The following is a 21,612-nucleotide window of genomic DNA, read 5'->3' on the forward strand; positions in this document are numbered from 1 at the left end:
CTGAACAAGTAATCCACATTTCAAACACATTACAAAGTCTGGCTCTGATAAGAGGCATTGAAGAGAACAACAGAATTCCAACACATTACTCTGACTTGACTGCACCAATTACAGGACAGGCATGAACAAAAGGCAGTAATGCTCCTGGGAAGGAGGCTTCCCCATATGGATGTGTGCTGTGGCTAGTGCTTTGCTGACTTTACAGTCCTCTTTGAGAAGTGATCAGGAGCTACTATGTTTCTGTATACAAGCACAAAAGGGAAAATTTAAGGAAAATTGATGTTATCACCTTTTTATTTTGGGGATTTAATTACAAAGGCTCTGCTAGCCCTATAATATGTGAATGAGATCCCTAGCAGGAAAGGAATGGGTATGGGGTTTAATGGGTATGGCTCATGGTTGAGGGTTTGAGGGATGCAGGGGGTTAGGAGTGTTTGCTAGGGACTGCAGTGACAAGCTAGCTGTTAATTGAATCTAGTTTTGCTGAAGAATGCTAGCTGTTCATTGAACTTTTGGTGTCTTGAGCAACAGATTCATCTGGTTGCCAATGAGCTGGGTCATGTCTGTGTGTGCAGTTATAAGAAGTTAACAGACTCGTTTGTAACAAAGATTCTTAAATCCTGTGGGTTTAGTGTGAATAGAATGCATATAGCAACTGAGACACGTAGTCATCTTAGTAATAGACTTAATCTTTAACCAGGATGAAATGGACAGGGAACAATGACACTGAATCTACTTGTGCAAAAATAGAAAAATTATCTCTAGCTTGAACAGTAAAAAAGTAATTACTGAAAAGTAAGCAACAGAAGTTATAGTTAAATCATGTATGTTTGAATTTTTCCCCATAATTTGTTAGATAGTCACTTATGGTATTTTTTTTTTAAGTGTGGAGATACAGTTGGGCTCTGGGAAATTCATTCAGCTTTTATTATTTAGTAATTTTAATTAGCTATTACAGCAAGGATATTTTTTACAGTAATGGTTAAACTAGAAAAGCAACAGCATATCATAAAAATGTTATTTTTGTTAATTATAACATCTGAATTCTTTTAAGAGTGCTGTTTAGTTCTTGTTTTACTGTTACAGTGTACAAAAGTTACTTTTAAAAGAAAAAATATAACAAGTTAAAAAGGGGAGGAAACTCCCCACAACCAAACTGAATTTAGAATTGTTACAAAAGAAACGGTCTTGTTTGGTAGATTTTTTTATTTTTTTTTTCTTGGTAGACACATGTTAGCTTAAGTAGAAAACACATTGTCATACTGTACCTCTGTTAGTAGGCTTCCATGTTTTCTATTATTAATTTCAACTACTGCTACAGATTTTTTTAAAGGACTCTACTGGAAGAAAATTCTACTGCAATTTCAGATTAAGACATGTAGTCTGCAGATACTCATAAAAGTATAGATCAGTCTACAGACATTTGTGGAAGAAATGGTGCATGAACAATACAAATTCACAGAGGACCTGTGAAGAGAAAATGACTTTCCTGCTGGAAAATGAAAGCAAGGGAGAAGAAATGTGGCTGAGGCACATGAGAGCGAACCTTGCTCTTCTAATATATATTTGTCATTTATTAAGGTTTTAAGAACATGTGAAAATTATTTCTTCATTAGGGTGACAATCATGCTTCCACCCTCTTCTCAAACTTTTTGGGGGGCGGGGAGAAGTGTCAATTTATTTTTGTGTAGTGTCTTATCTTTTAAGTGAATTACAGCTTTTAATTTTTGGTGCTGTATATGGCCCTGGAATAATAAATAATAGATGTGATTTGCCTAAAAATAAAACTGCAGCTGCAGACACAAGTAATACAAAATCAGTGTTATGGTGCAGTTCCCCCCCCCCCCCAAAAAAAAAAAAATAAAAAAATAAAAATATTTGGAATGTATTGGGGTCTTTGAGTCAGCTGAGACACAGATGGAGCCAGTCAAATGTGGAACATAGCCAGCATTCCCAAGAGTTGTTTTCAGTCTATTTTCTAGTCAATAAGTTTCACAGGAAAAAAACGATGATAGCACTGATGGTAGTGCCTTCCCTGCAGAAAGCAGAGAGGATGGAATATTTCCATGGTGAATTAAAAAGCACACATTGCTGAGCAATGAAAACGAATTAAGGCAAATTCAGTAACTTAATTTTAAAAGCAACTGTGAGCTTTAATTGTCATAAATTCAGAACTAATTAAAAACATGTTGACAAAAATTGGACCAACAGCTTGTCATTTTCGAATCTAAGTGAAATGTAAAGTGCTGAGAATAAATTACCAGGTCTGAATTCATTTCTTACGTTTACTGCATTTGCTACATGTAGGATATCTCAGGATATTGAGGCCAAAATAAAAAAAGAACGGTAGAATATATCGGAAAACATTCTTTCCATATGACTTAATATATTACAGCTAAGTTCTGGACGTAGTGTCTAAATCTTGAGATCTGGAAATCTTTCTCAGCGATTGGGTCTAGATGGGTGATTCAGTCCTATCTTAACTCCATGCTGGGTGAGAACTAGGCATGTACCATCTCCTGTCCTCCCTCACATGTAAGGAGGAAATAAATTTGGGGACATGGGCTGTAATGTGTAGCTCCAGGAGGTCCAGATGGGTCCCAAGTCTGGATTATTAAGTAAATAGGACCACAAGATGTGCTGTGGCACGTAACTGCCCCCTCAGTATGTTCCCATCTGCTCTCTTAATAACTAGGTATAACATAATGTAAAAAGAAATACTAAAATCCCCAGAGGTTAACTATTTCAGCATTGATAAGTAACCAAAACATACCTTCATATGTTAGTTAAATTAACACAGTTACTGAATGTAAGAATAGCGTTCTTCTAGGGAACAGGGTGGATAAATCTTCTACTTTCCATCTTCAAAATATTAACATATAAAACTTTGTATGTGCAAGTTGTGTTACAACTATCATAAGACTGGAATGTTCTTGCAGTTAGTATTCCAGATCTTTCTGCTCAGTAAGAAGATAAATCCAGCTCTAATATCCGGAATCAAACTCTGCACTGATGTGCACATACTTAAAACACGATACAGGTGCCACAGGGTGACTAACTGCAGAATTCAGAAGTGCGATTAGGCATTTTGCTCAAGTGAGATGGCATGCTTATGTGTCACTGTAGACTGCCAGCACAGGACATTACTGTCACACAAATCTTAAAGATCTTGAAAATAGGACCAAAAATTACAAATTATTTTATAAAATATAGGCTAAATTGAACATCCTTTCACCTTTACACAGATTCAATAATGGGCTTATGACAATATCCTTAATGTCTTTCAAAATACAACCTTAAAATAATTAGCAGAGTGCTCTAGGGTCCATCCTAACATAAGGTGTAAACTTGTAAAGCCTGTATGTGAAGTGCATTGACTGATAGGATATAGCATAGAAGTATGTGATTATTTTGCTTTTTAAAGGACTCAATGACAAGCATGCCAGTGTGGGATTTTGTTCTCTGAGCCTATTACTTGTTTATAATTGAAATTTCCTGAATGACTTTGCAGGCTTTGGCATCCTCTGGTGAGACATCTAGAAAATGAATGAGAACTCTATACACAGCTAGTAGTAAGAGAGAGGAATAAAAGCATGTGTAGTGGAGGGCTGAGTAAAGCTCTTCATGCCTTCTTTGCTAGTTAAATGTCTAGTTAAACTTCAGAGTAAATTTAAGTGTCTAACCAAATGCCAGATTGTCTTCCTTTCTACAGACTGAATTGCTCAACTATTGCCCTGAATAGAGTAGAATAACACAATGTATCAGCTATAAGGAATGGTTAAGAACTTAGTTCATTAAAATATCAATTATGCTGAATTTCACAACCCCTTGTGAAGGATGACATCCCTAGCCCTAGGAATGCCAATGAAAGTTTGGGGTCTGTCTCCACGAAGTATGTGAGTACAATACTGTCCAATAGAATTATTTGAAGTGGGTTATAGCTAATATAAAAATGTACTAATACTCTAGTACACCTTCCATGATGAAATTAGAAATATGTATTTATGGTTTTGAGATGATAGACTTGAGAAAAGAAAAATTTAATTTTGAATTTTCTGTGGATGTGATAGAGAATTTATTTCTTGCTGCTAGGATGATTCATTTATTTTTAAACAGTAGTTTCACCAAATGAAGTTTACTTTGCATTCCTCTCTGTTCTAGTCATTTTAGCTCACTGATGGAAATTATTAACCTCATATGCAAATAGTCTAACTTGAGCCTCTCTGTTTTTTTAAATCATATGTGATTATGTGGTGGTTTCCAATCCTCAAGTAATGGTGGCTAATTATCTAGTATCTATGGAATCTGTATGTTGGGATACATGCAACAACTTTAAGGCAGGGCTGTATTTTCTCACACAGTGAACACCATAGCTTTTTTTTTTTTTGCTAACTTGTTGCTTTAAGTTATCAGACTCAAGGGCAGGACTTCATTTGAGGTATAATGAATACTTTGCTTAAGTTCTGTTATTCATAATGACAACAAAATACTTAACTGAGAAAATTTGGTATAACAAGGTTCATACAATAACACGTTTTCCAGTATTCCGTTATGTTTATGTAACTTGGAGTAATTGACCTTTACTTAATGAGCCTCTCTGTGGTGCACCTTACTGCGAAAATAAACAAGACTTATGCTTTTAACATTTGTTTATAATAATCAACACTGAATTTGCTAGTTCTGTGTATTACAAATATCCATAAAAGACCTTCCAATACCTCTTACTGACTGTACCTTACATATACTGTAAAGGCCTTTGGTAGCAAGTCCTTAGTGACTTTTCAGTTACTATGGTAACTTTGAACTTTCTTTAGCTGTGGAAAAAACATCTCTCTTTTTTTCACTATCAAGAAAGTGTGTTTGGTTTTGAGCAAGAAGACAAACCAACCACAGGTTTTTAAGGAAGTTATGCCAGATGAGCTTGTATATTCTAAAAAAGGATATTTTAAAATGCTTTGGAATTTTTTTTATTTAGGTATCTAAAAAATTACTGAAATGGGGGGGAAGCAACTGATTTCATTAAAATACATTAAGAAAGTTTTCCCTGGATATTAACTACATATATTTATATATCTATACTTGTGTGTATATATATTCACATATTTATACAAATGGGGATTACATTGCATTCATGTAATAAATCTTCCGTAAATTACAAAGATTATCCTCATAGTGTGATCCAGTTCAGATCTTGAAGAATTCAAGGAAACAATATAATAAACCAGGTTTATATGGGAGCTGTGCTTTAAGAAGCGTCTTATTTTCACGTGAGGGGTATACTGCCTCCTATCCTGGACAGATTGTTATGAATAAGACTTGAGTAGAGTAGAAATGTGTAAGAATCTTTTGAATGGAGTCTTACTGTTGGGAAAATGTTAAAAGTAATGCAGGAAAAAATACTTTTGTGACCATATTGCTTAGAAATAATACAAAAATATACTTGATCTATCCATGGTCTTTAATGCCTTCTCAACTTGAAAGGTTGTAGCCCAATTTATTTACATCAACTTCAGAAAATATTGATAAAAGAATTCCTTTGTAATTTTTTTCTGTTCAAAACATCAAGATTTATATCTGGTAGTTATGGAATTGTCTTTGTGATGGTTATCAAGGCAGTATGATAGTAAGCAATTAAAATTTATAATCAAAAACGAGCACAAGACAAAAATTACTGGCTTACTAGGCAGTATAAAGCTGGAAAGCTTGCATTAATTCCTGCTTGCCTTTATTATATTAAACATTCTTTTAATTTTCCCTTGATGAAAGTCACATTGCTCCTAATTACAACACAGGTGCTTTTGTGATACTTTAATAGAAAATACTCTGATTAGCAAACCAAGGAAAAGCAAGACTCTAAGCTACCTCCAGCTCCACTGCTTAAAAAAAAAGGTTTGTGTAGTCAGCAAAGTTCCACTGGTTTTACCAAAGTCTGACAAGTTCACCCCATCAAGGTTCTTCAATTTTTCACTTCTAAACTATCTAAAATTTGAGTTTCATTTTTTGTCAATCGTTGCTAAAGGAAAATAAGGAAATTATTGGTTAAGTCTGGGGATAATTAAAAAAAAATTAAGTATTTTTTTCTAGATGAATAATACAAAACTGGGACTAGCAAATTGATGTGAGGGATAGCTGATCAGAAACACTTGTACTGTCTGTCAGGAAAAGGTCAAACCTCAATTCTCAGTGACTGATATTTCTTCTAGTGCTGGTCCTTTAAACCATCAAGACTTGGGAAATTTCTTCTCTTTAATTATAAGCCATCTTTATTCCAAATGCACTATTTTTAGGGTTGGATATTCTTGTTCTGATTCTTAATATAGTGTGGACAGTACCCAGTCCTATCCTGCAGTGGAAAATGGAGGGGTTTTTTTTTTCCCAAATGTCATCCTATAATGCTATATATCTGTGTAAGATACAGAGTCCTGACAAGTATAATAAAGATCTTTGTCTAATAAATACCAGTCTTGCTTCAAAAGGCTGCAATTTGATGTGATAATGTTTGGCCAAGACAAAAGCTTTTTGCTTCTACAGGCTACTACATTTTTCAGTATTTTTCTGAGGAACTACTCATCTACTTGAGGAAAAATCTCCAAAATTAGGGTTAGATTTTAAGAATACTTTTAGTGCATAGCCATGAGTTACTCTGCCTAAATATTTATAGACAAAATACTTAGATGCAGCTAATGCCCACATCTCGCTTCAGAGTAGATTGTATTAGCTTCTGGGATATAATAAATCCACTGGGCCCAATGCTTGAATTAACATAATAATTAAAGTTTCAGCACATTGTTGTAGGTCACAGTAAGAAAATGTTTAATCTTTCTGCATTCATCTGTATATATTCAAGGCATCGGGAGGTCTATAGAGACTGAATTAAATTTAAGTGTGTCAGAAATGAGCAGAGTGTTTTAAGAAAAATGTGAAAAAGATTTAGCTTTGTTGGGAGCTGTTCATAATTGGTTTTGTTCTAACAATAAAAGATACAGCAGAATTGGGTCACTACTCAAGTTACAGCTCATTTAATGAGAGAAAGCTGTAGGTGTATAGGAGCCAAAATACAGAATTATCCTGCATCTGCCCACTTAGGGATTTGGGGTTTGGTTTGTAGTTCATTGTCTATGGTCAGCTGTGACCACAGGGAAGAAACATCGAAAGTGCTGGACTAGAATGAGCGACCATGGGATCTAGTAGGTCAGCTGAAAGTAACTCAGCTGCAGTGGGTGGTACTTTACAAAACTACTAGAGTGTTAAGAGAATGAAAGCGTGCATTTCCAAACATCATGCCAGACTTAAAAATTGATGGTGTTAGGAGGATGATTTAATGTCCTTTTATGAGTCTTGAGTGAAGCTAAGGAATCTTCAAAATGATCTTGTCCTAGCACTACTCATTTGCCAGGAAAAATATCTAAATGGTGATTATTACATCATCAGAAAAGATCCAACTTCTCTTGAAACCACTTTGGAAATTCAGAGTAAATACCTGAATTTCAATAGAATCTTTAGTGGTAGTTTTTCTTTCTTCTGAAACAGTTCTTTGCTGATACAGGATAAATGGATTTAGTCATTTAATGGTTCACTTGCAATAAGAGGAATCTTGACAAAACAACCCATCAGAATGAGTGAAGAAAAGTTCTTTGTTGCTTGTATTATAGTGTTCTGAGAAGCCAGTGCAAGCTGTTGTTCTGCTGTGCTTGGGGCTGCACAAACAGGCTCACAAAGTGGAAGATGAGGAAAAAAAATAAAAATGGAGATACTAAAGTTGCCCAAATCAGTCTGTGTTTCCTGTATGGCAGCATGGAAAAGTTGCTTATTAACTCTGTATTGAGGGAAATAACTGAGGGGGACATAGCGAGACAAAACGAGCTGCATGAGCTGCCCTGGGTTACATCAAACAGTTGTAATTTTGTGGCTGGCACTTTGGTGAACGCTGCCTGCTTTCACTTTTGAAATGGGAATGCTTCAATATGCACATCGTCTCCATAGCCCCAGACTAATGTACAAACAAATAATCCCTGAATAATAAAATAATCAAATTATCCTGGAGTTAAATTGTGTTTTACCTCTAAATTTCAGTCTAGGAATCCAATGAAAATGAACACCAGTAGCAGAGAGAAGAGTGGACAGCCAGTCTGTAGATTTCTTGTTTAATGAGAATTGAGCAGAATTGTAATGATGGACATACCTTTTATTTTAAACCATTTACAACTGTACCACTGTTTCATTTGAATACTGAGGTATAATATTACCTCAGCAATAGTACTGAGGGGTGGGATTCTGATATACTTTAAACACAGCTTCGTATTAGTACCAAAATGGAATGCTATAGGGATTGCAATCAAAACTCTTAGTGAATCTGCAGGGAGTTGGAGCCTTGGGGAGAAATATATAGATAACAATTGCAGAATGTTTTCTTGATTGACAGATGCAGTAATTCCCTTTCTTCCCTGGAAGTTCAGAAAGGTTTAAATAATTTCATGAATGTAATAACTGACCTGATGTTTCAGTGATGAATGCTAGTGTTTTGTGAAGTACTTTTCAATTGTAATTAATTTGAAGGTATCCAGAGTAGTCATCAAATGGCTTTAGAAGTCTAATGACACGTACTCAGAATTATGTGTCTTGTGTATTGTACATAAAGGTCTCTACACATTTTCTCAGGGTGCTATAAAAAGAAGAGAGACTTTAGAAAAGCAAAACCATATTCGGCAATCCAAAGAACACATTAGGTTGTAGAAGAAGGTTGAATTACTAGCTTGTAGAACTCATGGTACAAACATTTTCTGAATGTATAGCGATCCTGTCACTCTGGCTACTGCACCATGGCATTTTCCTAATGTAGTAAATGTAAGACCTAATCGGTCTCTGGGGCTGTATGTCTAAACAGCTGAGCAGTAATTACAGGGGACCCATGAGGCATGGACGGAGGGGGGAAAAGTGGAGGTAGCTAGTGAGAGCATTTGTGTTCAAATTATGATTTGAAGCAAATTTTCAGTTATTTTGTGCTATAGGAAAGAACAAAAAATTATCTTATTTCTTCTGAGGGGAATAGAAGGGGTTTATTATACCTAGAGTTATCATGGAATTTTTCATACACTGTAGTTTTTTGTGTTCAAATAGACAATCCAGTTATAGTCCTTGCTCCCGACTCCTGTGTTGTTTTGTGTGGGACCAACAGTTGTGTTCAAGCTGTGCAGGAGGAACCAACCTGTGGCTCCTGCTGTTGTAGACGCAGGCTTCAGTCTTGCTTTTGTTCCTCATTGGTTAGGAGATGGAAGTTTGTAGAGAATAGATATCAGTTGCTGAAATACTTGGTGCCAGGATACAGACACTGTTGCATCTTCCCCTACCTGCTCTGGCCAATAGCTTAGTGGAGTACCAGCAGCTGTGGTGAAACCAATTTTTGTGTCTTAATAAGTAGAGAAACTTTAGACCCCGCATGTAGATTGGATTATTGAAAAGGGAATAGAGGCAAATCTGATAACTAAGTACATAACTATGACTATGCCTGTCAGTAGAGTATCTCACCTTCTCTTTTGATCATCCTTTGTAAGATATTTTCCTGGTTTCAGCCAGGATAGAGTTAATTTTCTTCCTAGTAGCTGATATAGCATTAAGTTTTGGATTTAGTACGAGAAGAATGTTGATAACACACCGATGTTTTCAGTTGTTGCTAAGTAGTGTTTAGACTAAATCAAGGCTTTTTCAGCTTCTTGTGCCCAGCCGGCAAGAAGGCTGGAGGGGCACAAGACGTTAGGAGGGGACACAGCCAGGACAGCTGACCCAAACTGGCCAAAGGGATATTCCTTACCATGTGACATCGTGCCCAGTATATAAACTGGGGGGAGTTGGGGTGGGGGGAGATCACTGCTTGGGAACTAACTGGGCATCACTTAGCGAGTGGTGAGCAATTGCATGGTGTATCACTTGTTTTGTATATTCCAATTTTTATTATTGTCACTTCTAAAATTATCATCATAATAATTATTTTGTTCATTTTCTGTCCTGTTAAACTGTCTTTATCTCCACCCATGACTTTTACTTCCCCCCCCTCCCCCCCCCCAATTCTCTCCCCATCCCTCTGGGTGGGGGGAAGTGAGTGAGCGGTTGTGTGGTGCTTAGTTGCTGGCTGGGGTTAAACCATGACAGATATGTTAAATTGGGTTTTTTTCAGTGTGTTTTTTTATGTAAGTGTTCTTTGGATGATTACTGTGTTGTTGTTTTTTCTTCATATCCATAGGGCATGAGGCTGTAAATAATACCAAGCTCCTATGCAGTAATAATAAATATTGAAATATGTTGTGTAGTTATTTTAGACAAGATCTTTAAGAACTGAAATTACTTATATCTAATGTTTCTAAGCCAATGTTTCTCACAGTGTCACTCTTTCTATCTTTTTTCTACCTTTTCCGTCACCTGAGAAATGAGATCTTAAGTTTTATGTTAGATGCATGTAATGATGCAAATATGTCAAATTATCTATGGCACTGTACGTCTCTCACCTTCTTAGGCATAGTTATTTCATAAAGATCAGGATAAAGTATCAGTGGTGTAAATGTGCTGTCTTCAGTGGAATTTACCAGCAGATAACTTGGCCCAGACATGACAGCAAATCTTTCCTCTAAAATGTCAATACAGCACTAGAGTCCAATTATTTTTATACTCTGCTAATCTTCTTTCACTTTTACAGTGTTACTGCAGGCTTCTATAAAAAGACTATTGGTAATCTCAGTGGGGAGGCCTCCTTATCAAGCAGTTTCAAAGACTTATGACTTCTGAAAAAGTAAAGATCAGTAGGTAATACTGAATTCATGAAAAAAGCTGGTCAGTCTTCAAAAAACTAAATGCATAACATATATAATACTGATTATTTTGCCACTTGCAGAAGTTTTCTTGGATCTTCTCAGATTTGGTAATGAGACTTTGTGATAGTTAAAAATCTTTTATATTTTTACAATATGCGTCTAAAATGGTCCTTAAAAGAGGTATGTCTAAATTTATCTTTAATGTATTCATAGCTGAAAATAAATCAGTGCACATTGCTAAATACAGTTTTAAAAATATGGTCAGGCCAAGAAACCTACCTAATCATTTTTAAGAAGTTTCATTAAAAAAAAAAAAAAATTGGTATCAAGAGTAGGTCTTGAAAGCCTTATTTTGGTATAGCTTAGTGGTAGTATGTTAGAACATAATTAAGCTCTGCCAAAGAGTACATCTTGTCAAATCCTGGTATGTGTAGTAAAGAAGAGGAGGTGATGGAAAGAATTGTCTTCTGTTTAATATAGGAAAACTTAAAGTTGTTACTTGAAACTTCTTAATGTCTCTATTAAGTTTCTTTAAATTGTCTCTTCCTTTGTCACCTTATGTGGGGGTAAGCTTCAGGCAATCATGGAAAAAGGTGTGGGGGAATAGGTTTAAGAGCTTTAATATTGCACTGATCTTTTACAATGTGTTTAAGAAGCTGTTTCACACTACAGAATCAGGACCCCTGTAAGCAGGTTTGTTTCACAAAATGGCTTTGCAGTGGCAACGAAGGAACTCTGAAACAGATTAGGGCATTTGTTTCAGTAGCACTTCTTTCCTAAAAATCACCCATTTGTTAGGTAGCTGGTGCTACTCCTTTATAACTTAATGTAAATTACATTGATAGCTATCTGTGTTCATTAGCAAAACAATTGCTTGCATACTTTTATGTTTGCAATTGGGTAAACCCAGATTTTGAGATGCCACGTGTGAAATTACCATCTGAATATCTGTGGTGGTTGTTTACACAAAACCTTGATGTTACTTTCTCCAGACATAGGCCCTAGTTTCTTCATTTTCTGTTCTATTAAACTGTTCTTCTCTCAGCCCATGAGTTTTATTTCTTTTCCCAATTTTCTCCCCCGTCCCACTGGGTGGGGGCGAAGTGAGCGAGCAGCTGTGTGGTGCTTAGTTGCTGGCTGGGGTTAAACCACGACAAATTGGCAACTGATTTAATGATTGTGTGTAGAATAAAACGGCAGCTAGAAAAGCCTTTCCAAGTTTCCCCTCGGCTCCTGCAACATGGTATTTTATACATGACTTTATCACTTATGCTGTTAAATTCCTGTTGTCAGGTGGAATTTTACTTTGCACTTCAGTTTACTTAAATGTATACTAGTTTTACTTGTAAGTTGGATACAAGCAGTGCAGACTTCGCCCAGGACTCCAGGTGTAGTGTCTTTTTGAGATAAACCATGTACTCATAGTGGACTGTATAAACAGAGACTATGGTAGTCCGAATTAGTTGGTTAGAATAACTAACCAAAGTCTTACTTCTCTTGTCATCTGAGTGCAGCATTTTCTCTTGGAGAAGGTCTTGGGGTGGTTCACCAGTTCCCTGGATCTTTGGAATGAGTAGACACTTGTACAGCATTTTTCTGCAAAAAGATCATACAAAATAATAACAACAAAACCCTTGAGAAATGATTCCTGACTCCAGAATAAGTTGCTCATGGTCTTAAATGTTTTGTTCTCATGCTAGGCTAGCCATGATTATCTCATAATGGACTTATTCCCTAATAAAGGAGGAAGAAGGTACTGTAATGTGACCACAAAAATTGAAATTTATTTTGTAATGCTTTCTGGAGCTGCTAACTGCTGGCTTTGTGATACTGCATCTTCATCTTTCTGTAACAACAGCAGCTCTTTTCAGACTAAAACTTCACATTGTAGCTGTTTGCTTTTAAAAGCCTGTGAGTGCAACTTTCCTTATTTGCCGATTTACGTATAATAAAGACTTTTCATGTTTCTTACTCAAAATTTGCTTAAGTATTACAACAATGGATTGTGCAGTGCATTTCCGGGTATGCTGGCAAATAAGATGCTGAAGAACAGCAATTTCAGTTCCTGCTACAGAATCTATTCCAACATGCCATATCCTTTTCAGTGTATGCCATATTAATAGGGAAGGGAGCCAGGGATTTGTATTTACATGACATGGCAGGGGGGAGGAAAGAAACGGTATTTTCTTTCTTCTGTGGATCTGGAATCACGAATCTCATTTTCTCCCCAAATTGTTCCCTTGGAACTTTCTGTGAAGACTTGTTTAGAGGCCAAGGAGGGCAGTTGCTGGACAGGAACAAAAGAATGTGAGAAAGGGAAGGAAGAATGGGAGATTTTTCTATTAAAACAAAATTATTTAAGCTTAAGTGAGATAGGAGCAGAAAACTGTTGTTGCTACATACTATCAGTGCTTTTAAAAATAAATTCAACCCTAACTGATAAAGTAGACCATCTGTACCACATTTAAATTAATAATTTCTTAGGTTTTATCATAATTCCATCTTTTTTGTTGGTTTCATATTCAAGTCAAATTTAAGCAGACAGTAATAATTTGTTTTCTTCGAGTGCCTGCATGATTTGTTTAGGTATGCACTCCAGTAAGCCTATTTTATGTAACTGGGAAACAAAATAAGGTCAAACTCAGGTAAAAAAAAAAATTGGAGAAACACTTTATAGTCTTACAGTTTTTCATATTAAGATCCAGTAAGTGATCTATTAATGGAAGGGTACAGGCTGGCCTTCTAAAAGGGCAGTGTGCTGAGAAGCCTTGTGCATGGTATGTCCCGAGATCGTTCTACGTACAGCGGTGCACACCTTGTGCAGAGAGAATTCCCCTTGTTATTGTCGTGGCGAACTGTTAGTTTGCTATTACTGCAAGGTTTCCAATTCTTGATATTTACTACAGAAGTAGCAGTTCAGTCTGTCTTGTTTCATTGTATCAGTCATCCTTGTTAATGGTTTTGTCTACATGCTGTTTTGGTGTAGTTTTCCCTAGGTTGCATTATGTTCTGAAAGACTTTATAAATAAGAAGACAGCTTAATAGATAAATGTTTGAATTTTGAATTGCCATAAAATGGAGCACAAAACAGTACATCTGGGGACATACTAGACTCTGGTTTAGCATGATTTATTTATTCAGTGCATTTTTAATGTTTTGAAGATTGTACAGAAGGAACCTGACTCTTAGAATGTCACCAGTATCAGCTTATTTTGTCTTTGAAAATAATTCTTTTGGTAGGCAGGCCGATAAATCGACAGCACTCTACTACATTTTGTTTGTATAATAATACATTGGTTTGTCACATGACATGTGTCCTTGGAATTTAGTTAATAAACTTATTTTAAGACTATTTTTGGGGGTTTTTTCCTGTAAAGACACATTGCAGCTATCAATAAATAGCTTTGATTTACTCTCCCTAGGCAATTTTTTTTCCTGTAGTCTATGGTCCCGTCATTGTTACTACCTAATAAGACCAGAGCATCCAGTCATATGCATTTGATTTAAATCAGGCATGGGCACATGATCAAATCATTATGGAATCAGCCAGACCTATTTTATGATTTAATATTTAATACTGCCAGGGAGGAGGCTAGATATACTGTAAAGCTTAACATAGTACTTATGTAGGACTGTAAAATCTGCTAAGGCCTGTGGAAGTTTTTCTTCTGGACCTTTGATCAGACCCTAAGGACTTAAATGAACCTCCAAAGAAGTGAATATTAAAACTGTTGTTGACTTCAGTGGGGAACAGGGCAAATTCTAAGTAAGAAAATAGGGAAAATACCCTTTCTGCACTAGCAGGTGCTTTAATAAAACATGCGTTTTGTCTGAATCCTTTCTGTGACACAAATAGATCATGTCTTTCTGTATTTATGCGTATCCCGTTAGGATTGTAACTGCAGTAATATACAATAATTTACAGTACTCAAAATTCAGAATAAAAACATGTTAAATTCAGCTATTGGTGTTCGTATTATCTTGTGCTTTTCTATGCAGGTAATTACATTTTAGTCATTAAATGAAGTGCAACACTTCATACTGGCTAGAATGACTGCCATGCATTTTTAATGGTTTCCCTAAGTGTCATTAAGTGATAATTTGAAAAAATAAACAAACAACCAGCAGTATACACAATTGCTTATTAATAAAGCCTGTTCTTAATTCACTTTTTAAATCAATGAAAGTTGTGGTATGAAATGTAGCAGTAGATTATAACTGCTTTTTTATATAAACCATCTGAATGTTTTATATAATTTTTTTCAATCTGTCCATTGTAATTATATACTTTCATGTCAAGAGTAAAATAGTACCTTTGCGTGACATTAGAGAGTTGATACAGGGATGGTTACCAGTATTGCTTCATGGCTTTTCTGTCCCGTGTCTAATTTATGAAACATTTTCACTTGTACTTGGCTCCAGCTGTATGTCTGCTAGAAATGTCTCTGTTTTTCAGTGATAAAACACACTAAAGCTTTGTAACTTGATTTCCTATTCTGGTTTTTCTGAATCTTTGCTAGCCTACACTGAAACCATACAGTGGCAGAGCTGTGGCTGTTTTGCCTTCTGTCTTCCCATTTCATAGCTGGGTATGGCAAGGCAGCATTGCAGTTGTAGTGTCTAACCACTTTCAAAATGTCAATGCCATATTGAGGGCAAAGATGTCTGAGGTTGCATCAAAGTGATCGTGAGAGGGAGTTTTAATTTTTCATGAGGAATGCATTACTCCAAAGACTGCAGAAATGTGGAGATGGTTTATCACTACCTCCCCTCCCTTCAAGTAGTTTCTGTTATGTGCAGTTTGGCCAAACTAGAATATTGTCATAGTAAATATTATTTAAATTCATGCCATGAATACATCTTCAAAGTACAAGGAAATACTTAGTTTTGTTGAGATACTTCCTGTGAAACGATACTATACACTTTATCTCCCTTCAGTTGTTTGAAACCAGTAGTTTTCAGGTTTTATTCTTCTGTAATGCTAAGAAATGTATTTTCAGTTGTCAGATGCCTGTGGAAAAGCATTGTAGTTCTTAGCAGGCAGCACCTGCTAGAAAATGGAATGACTATCTAGTTGAGTATGCAGACTGTCTCATTAGCTGCTCAGTCAAGCTCTGTGACCTTTTGTCTGTCAGGCATTTATTTTTTTTTATAGCACTGAAACGCCTTAGAATAAAAATCAAAGTTCTTTTAACTATTGATACCAGAAGTGAATTTCCTAATCTATCAAAATGTTGTTGAATTATTTCAGTTTTTTCAACCTTTGCTTCCTAAAAGTCATTTACATCAGAAATCTCAATTTAATGAGTTTTACTGAAAACATAGTAACTACTGAGAAAAAGGGAATTGCTGCTGTACCTACAGCTGGAGCTTACTTGGCGGACTTATTGGTAAAGTCTGATTTCTCTTCAGAAATGAGATTTTGAGATTGCCAGAATCACAAGGCATGACATCTGAGCTCTTGGCTGTCCTTGTGCTCCTCTGTGAGCTGGCCTTCCAAGGGCCCATAATTACTAAAATCTTAAATGGTAAAGGAAATGGATGAAATGGAGCTAATCTGGATCAGGAATGATGCCATTCAGAGTGCCCATAGTTGCACAACTGGAAGTTTGGAAGGTGATATTGTCTTGAATCCCACAGAGAGGAGGGTTCATCTCCTGACTCTGCAGCCCATGAGCATACTGTGGTTGGATCAGAACCTCTCCCAGTTATCTGAAGTATGGATGTGACCTACCTGATAAGTGTCAGCACTTTCATGCATTATTATCCTACCCTAATGGAGTCCTGGTACAGGTTTGCATGCAGTGCCATTGCAATCACAGCCTGTATCGTAGTATTACAATGAATTCTGAAGACTGAATATGTGAAACTCAATCCTACAATGCAAAACAGCAAATAATGGACGTTTTCAGTTTGGCAGGTGAGCCAAAAATTTAGTTTGGCAGGAAAGGTATGAAATTAAAGGGTTTTTTCCCCCACAGTGTTCAGGTTTTTAAATCACAGTATTTTTCTTGAGTAAAATGGTATGCTCAGTTCTGGCTTTTTATTTTCAGTTTAAAGTCAAATTTTAAGCAAATGAATGCTAGTTTGATGCAAACTAAGTAATTTGTTTAAAAATTGAATGTTTCAGCATAACTTAAAATCACTCAACTCCCAAAACCTCAGATTCAAGCTTTCTGTACAGTTTTATTGCCAAAATCAGTGATTAAATGAAACACCAGATTCATAAATTCTTTCCAGAAATACCCCAAATGGGGTCTCTCCCCCCTGCCAACTGGGGAAAACTTCATATGTGAGTTGATTTTGATCAGCTTCTGTGCCAGAGTGATGGTACAGTAATGTGGAAGGAAGAACTACAGCTTATCTAACACTTGTTTAGGTACCTTGTATGAAGATCATTAACCATATTGGTTAATGATAGTTCTTTGGTGATATTACTGAGTATCACAGACTTTATTATTGAACCTAAAAGGAATGGGAAAGAGTTAAAAAATTAAAAGTGAATGCTGCAGGGTCCATAGCATTGGTTAAAGAAGATGCTGCAGAAGAAGAGTTCAGAGTTTGCCATTACTGGTTTTCTCAAAGGGCATCCAGTGGGATCCATGTGAAATAGATGTTTTCCAGTCACAGTGGTGCTGACTTCATCTTTCCAATGACAACTCAAACTGGTTTTTGTTGTTTAGTTTTTTGTTTTGTTCTCCAATGAAGATGGGTAGGGTTGCCCTTTTAGTCTTTTATTTTTCGTCCCTGGAGGAAAATGTAATTAAGTCAAAAGGTTTTAGCCTTGAATACTTACAGTTATGGAGTGGTAAACACAGAAATGTTAGCTTTTATGTTGGGTGTCTGTGGTGAGGTGTTGGGAGCTGGGGGTGGCTTCTGTGAGGAGGGGCTGGGGCTGCCCTGTGCTGGACACGGCCAGTTCCAGCAGACCCACCGCGAGGCACAGGTTAGCCCCTCAGCCACTAGTAGGTTGATTTTGGGAAAGTGTGTGTAAGAAATGATAAAAAAGCAGCGAGGAGTGAGGGGGAAAAAAAGTTTGGAAAACATCCCTGTGAGCACCAAGGTGAGAGAAGGAGAAGGGGAAGGAGGTGTTGCAGTGCCAGAGCAGAGATTTCCCTGCAGCCTGTGGAGAGGAGACCATGGGTGAGCAGATATCCCCACTGCAGCCCATGGAGGATGCCATGGGTGGAGAATTCCTGAAGGATCTGTGGACTCTGGAGAGCCCACACAGGAGCAGGCTCAGCCTGAAGGACTGCAGCCATGGGAAGGACCCATGCTGGAGGGCAAGAAAAGCATGAGGAGGAAGGAGTGGCAGCTGCCATCCCCTTTTGCTGCTCAGAGTGGGGAGAGGTAGAGGAGTTGGAAATGAAGGAGTGACAGGAATGAAGCTGAGCCTGAGGAAAAGGTGGGGGTGGGAAGGTATTTTCAATTTGGTTTCCTACCACTCAAAAGTATTTTAATTGCAATAAATTAGTTTTCCCCAAGTTGACTATTTTTTTTTTTTTTGCTTGTGATGGTAGTTGGTAAGAGAATTCCCTGTCTGTATGTTGACCCGTGAAATTTTTCATCTTATTTTCTTCCCCTGCCCTGTTAAGGAGGAGGAGTGAGAGAGCGACTGGGTGGGCAGCTGGCAGCTGGCCAAGGTCAACCCAACACAATCCTAAAGGCTTTTTCAAATTTATGTAAATTGTGGCTCTATTTACGGTCCAAGGTTATGATTTTGCTTGAATGAATATTCCTGCTTGCTTCTTCAGGCCCTTCTTTAGGAATAATTTAAAAAAAAAAAAAAAAAGGTGCCTGGCATGCATTTACACTCCCATGCATTTTCATGTCTGTGTAAATGATCTGGCTCTACAGAAGTCGTTTACAGTGCATAATATGTATACATAAATATTTTCCATGTTGATTCATTTATGTCCTTCAGCTTTTTCTGTTACAGTCATTAAATACATGGAACAAAACTACACATACTAAGTTGCTGCATTTAAGTTTTATCATCTGTCTGTTGCAGTTATTCATGCTGTTTTAGTATGCCTTTGCAGTAAGCATCCATACCAAATAAATTTGCTCTTGAGCATTTTATGCTTTTATTAAATATTCATTAAGTGAGATGCATTGTATTCATGCAGTCTGCTGCTTAGTCCATTGCAACCCCAGAAAATGCATTGTTTGTAAATTCTTTGTGCAGAATGAGCCAAGGTTTCCCTCCTCTACCAAAACGTGTCAGGGTCTAGGACACATTGCTATCGGTGTAGAGTTGTTCTGCATGCGGGACTCATCTGGAACATTTAAGACCTGGAGAATGGGTACAGCAATTCCTGGTGTGTCCTTAGTGGAAGCTGCAGTGTCTCTTGACCTGCTGTTCCTGATAGACTAGGAAGGGCTATAGGCAGGATAAACAGGTATTTTCTTGCTGCTCTGTTGGTAATGTCAAAGGTAAAAACCAAAGACTTTTGGACAGATTGAGTGGGCTAATTTTTGGCCTCAGTCAGGTACATGGAATCTAGCTCATATTTCAGTCAAGTTCAACAAAGGTTAATGTTTGTCCTAACTGTCAAAAATGTATGCTGGGTAAAAATGGTCTGGTGATAAAATACCAGACTTATTTTAACTGCTTTTCTCTCCATAGTAAGTATTAGTCAGAACACCTCTAAGAATATAATTTTTGTCCAGAATGGAATTTCATATTACAAAAAACAAACAAACAAAACCCAAAAAACCCCCAAGACTCTTGTTCTCCTGAAACTGGGAGGGTGAGACACCAGTTATGTTGGAGCTTTTCTCACCATGTCAACTGCTTGTACTCATAAGCCTGGCTGTCTCTTCATGAGTTCCTCCGCAGAGAGGTGACTGGGTTTGTCCATAGAGGTACCAGCTATCTAGATACTACAGCTCTATGGAAGTCAGGTTAGGATGTAGCACATTATGACAATACCTAGTTCCTCCTGCGTATTTATTGTGTATGATGAATGGCCAATTCAGTCTGCGTGTGTATGATCAACTGCTTGTTGTAATAAAGGAACATTTTGCTTAGTCTGAAACTGGAGACTGGGGATTTTTGTTTGGTTTTGTTTGTGTTTTGTGAGAGGTGTTATCAACAGATAGCAGGGAAATCATCCTTAAGCATGCTCAGAGAGGTTATTTATTTATTTATTTTTAAGTGTTTGTTTACAAAATAGGCTTAGGCTGTGAAATCTAGCTGTGGATTTCCTGTTGCAAACTCAGATTTCTTTCATTTGGGGCAAGATACTGTTGGGGCCTGCTTTGGGCTATATACAGAGCATATTAGATAAACAATTGCTTTGTGGGTTTTTTCATATAGTAGCCTAGTATGATTTGGCTGCTGCTGCACACACACACACACAAAAATATTCCAAAGAATTCTGCATCAAATGTGTGAGATAGCACTACAAAATAAATACAGACCAATAATTTTTAATATTCTTATTACATAGAAAAGCTAAAATGCAGTTGCTACCTGGAGTCCTATCTGAAGTTACTTTGCAGTACTGTCTGAACTTACTATGCTCTACTAGCTAAAGAGAAGCATTGCAAGTAGCATCAGTGTTAATGTATAGTCTACTGCAGGGGGTTGTAAGCAGATGACACAGAACAACAGAAGATGCATATGCCCAGGGACTGTGTTCTCACATCTGCTTTTTTGCATGCTCTGTCATTCACTGGTGTCTTTTAAATTCACACTGTTGTTACTTTCCTTATCTATATATTTATATATATGTTTGGGTTTTGTTCTGATGGTATCATAGCCTGATGTATGCAGCTGTGTTCTGGAGACTGAGTTTATTCTCAAGAACGATGAAATTTGATATCTTCAGGTTTTCATACCTTCCTCCTTACACTCTGCATCAACATATATAGTTTTCCTTTGACATTTTACTAGCACTTACGAGTAGCTAAACAAATAAATTCTGACTTCATATAGCTCTAAACCCTGTACACGTGGTGAAAGCTCAGCATATGTGTTCATCTGTAGGAATTCAAGGGAAAACATAATCTCCATATATGTTATACTTCTCTGATGAGACTGAAGGCTTAGTCTCTGCTATTTGTGTTTCTTAGTCAGCTTTAGGATAAACTATGACAGTAACGTGTATAGCATATACTGGCTAGTAAAAGTACATCTCAGAAAAAAACGATTTGTTTCCTGATGCATGTTAACTTCCTCTCCAGTGTGGTGCTATGTGCAGGTTTGAATGAGGTAGATTCTTAAATGAGTGGTTTGTAGTTTTGGCTTATTTAAGGCCTTAGGCCAAAGCACTTCAAGATATCTAGGTTATTGATTCTTTTTGAGATACCATGATTTTAGTGAGAGTTCAGAAAAGGTCTGGGTTTTGACTGGGATAACGCTTTAGTTTGCACATTCACCTAAATGTTGTGTACTTAGATATCTGCTAGATCAGATTGCTTAAGTAACATTAACACGACTGCTGATACAGTATATTTTCTGAGTTTAATCATATCCATGAATATTCTGTAAGAAAATATTTAAAAAAATGTTCACAGTAAATCTTATAGTTACCACTTTTCTTCATGGATTTTAAGTGTTTTAAATTAATTACTTTTTGATACAGTGCTTACAGTAATACTGTTGAATTAGCTATGAAAATAATTCATGCAAGTTGCTTTTAATTATTTGCTAGTGATTTATTTGTTTGTTTCTCTCCTTTCATTTGTCAGGAAAAGAAGAATATATTGCGACATTCAAGGGATCAGAATATTTCTGCTATGATTTATCTCAGAATCCCATACAGAGTAGCAGTGATGAAATAACTCTGTCGTTTAAAACACT

At 36.7% G+C, this 21,612-nt stretch overlaps 1 protein-coding gene across 2 annotated transcripts in view; it reads left to right on the forward strand.

Moving 5' to 3' along the window:
- The window catches only part of NRXN1 (neurexin 1), a 718,668-nt gene that overhangs the window by 228,560 nt on the left and 468,496 nt on the right, over window positions 1–21,612 (forward strand). For both annotated transcript variants that reach the window (XM_075042422.1, XM_075042423.1), the window contains one exon: window positions 21,501–21,612. This exon is cut by the window's right edge and continues 190 nt beyond it. In XM_075042422.1, coding sequence (XP_074898523.1) covers window positions 21,501–21,612 — 112 coding nt within the window. The remainder of the gene's footprint in view (window positions 1–21,500) is intronic.

This window comes from Buteo buteo, chromosome 12 (genome assembly GCF_964188355.1).
Source record: "Buteo buteo chromosome 12, bButBut1.hap1.1, whole genome shotgun sequence".
Lineage (NCBI taxonomy): Eukaryota > Metazoa > Chordata > Aves > Accipitriformes > Accipitridae > Buteo > Buteo buteo.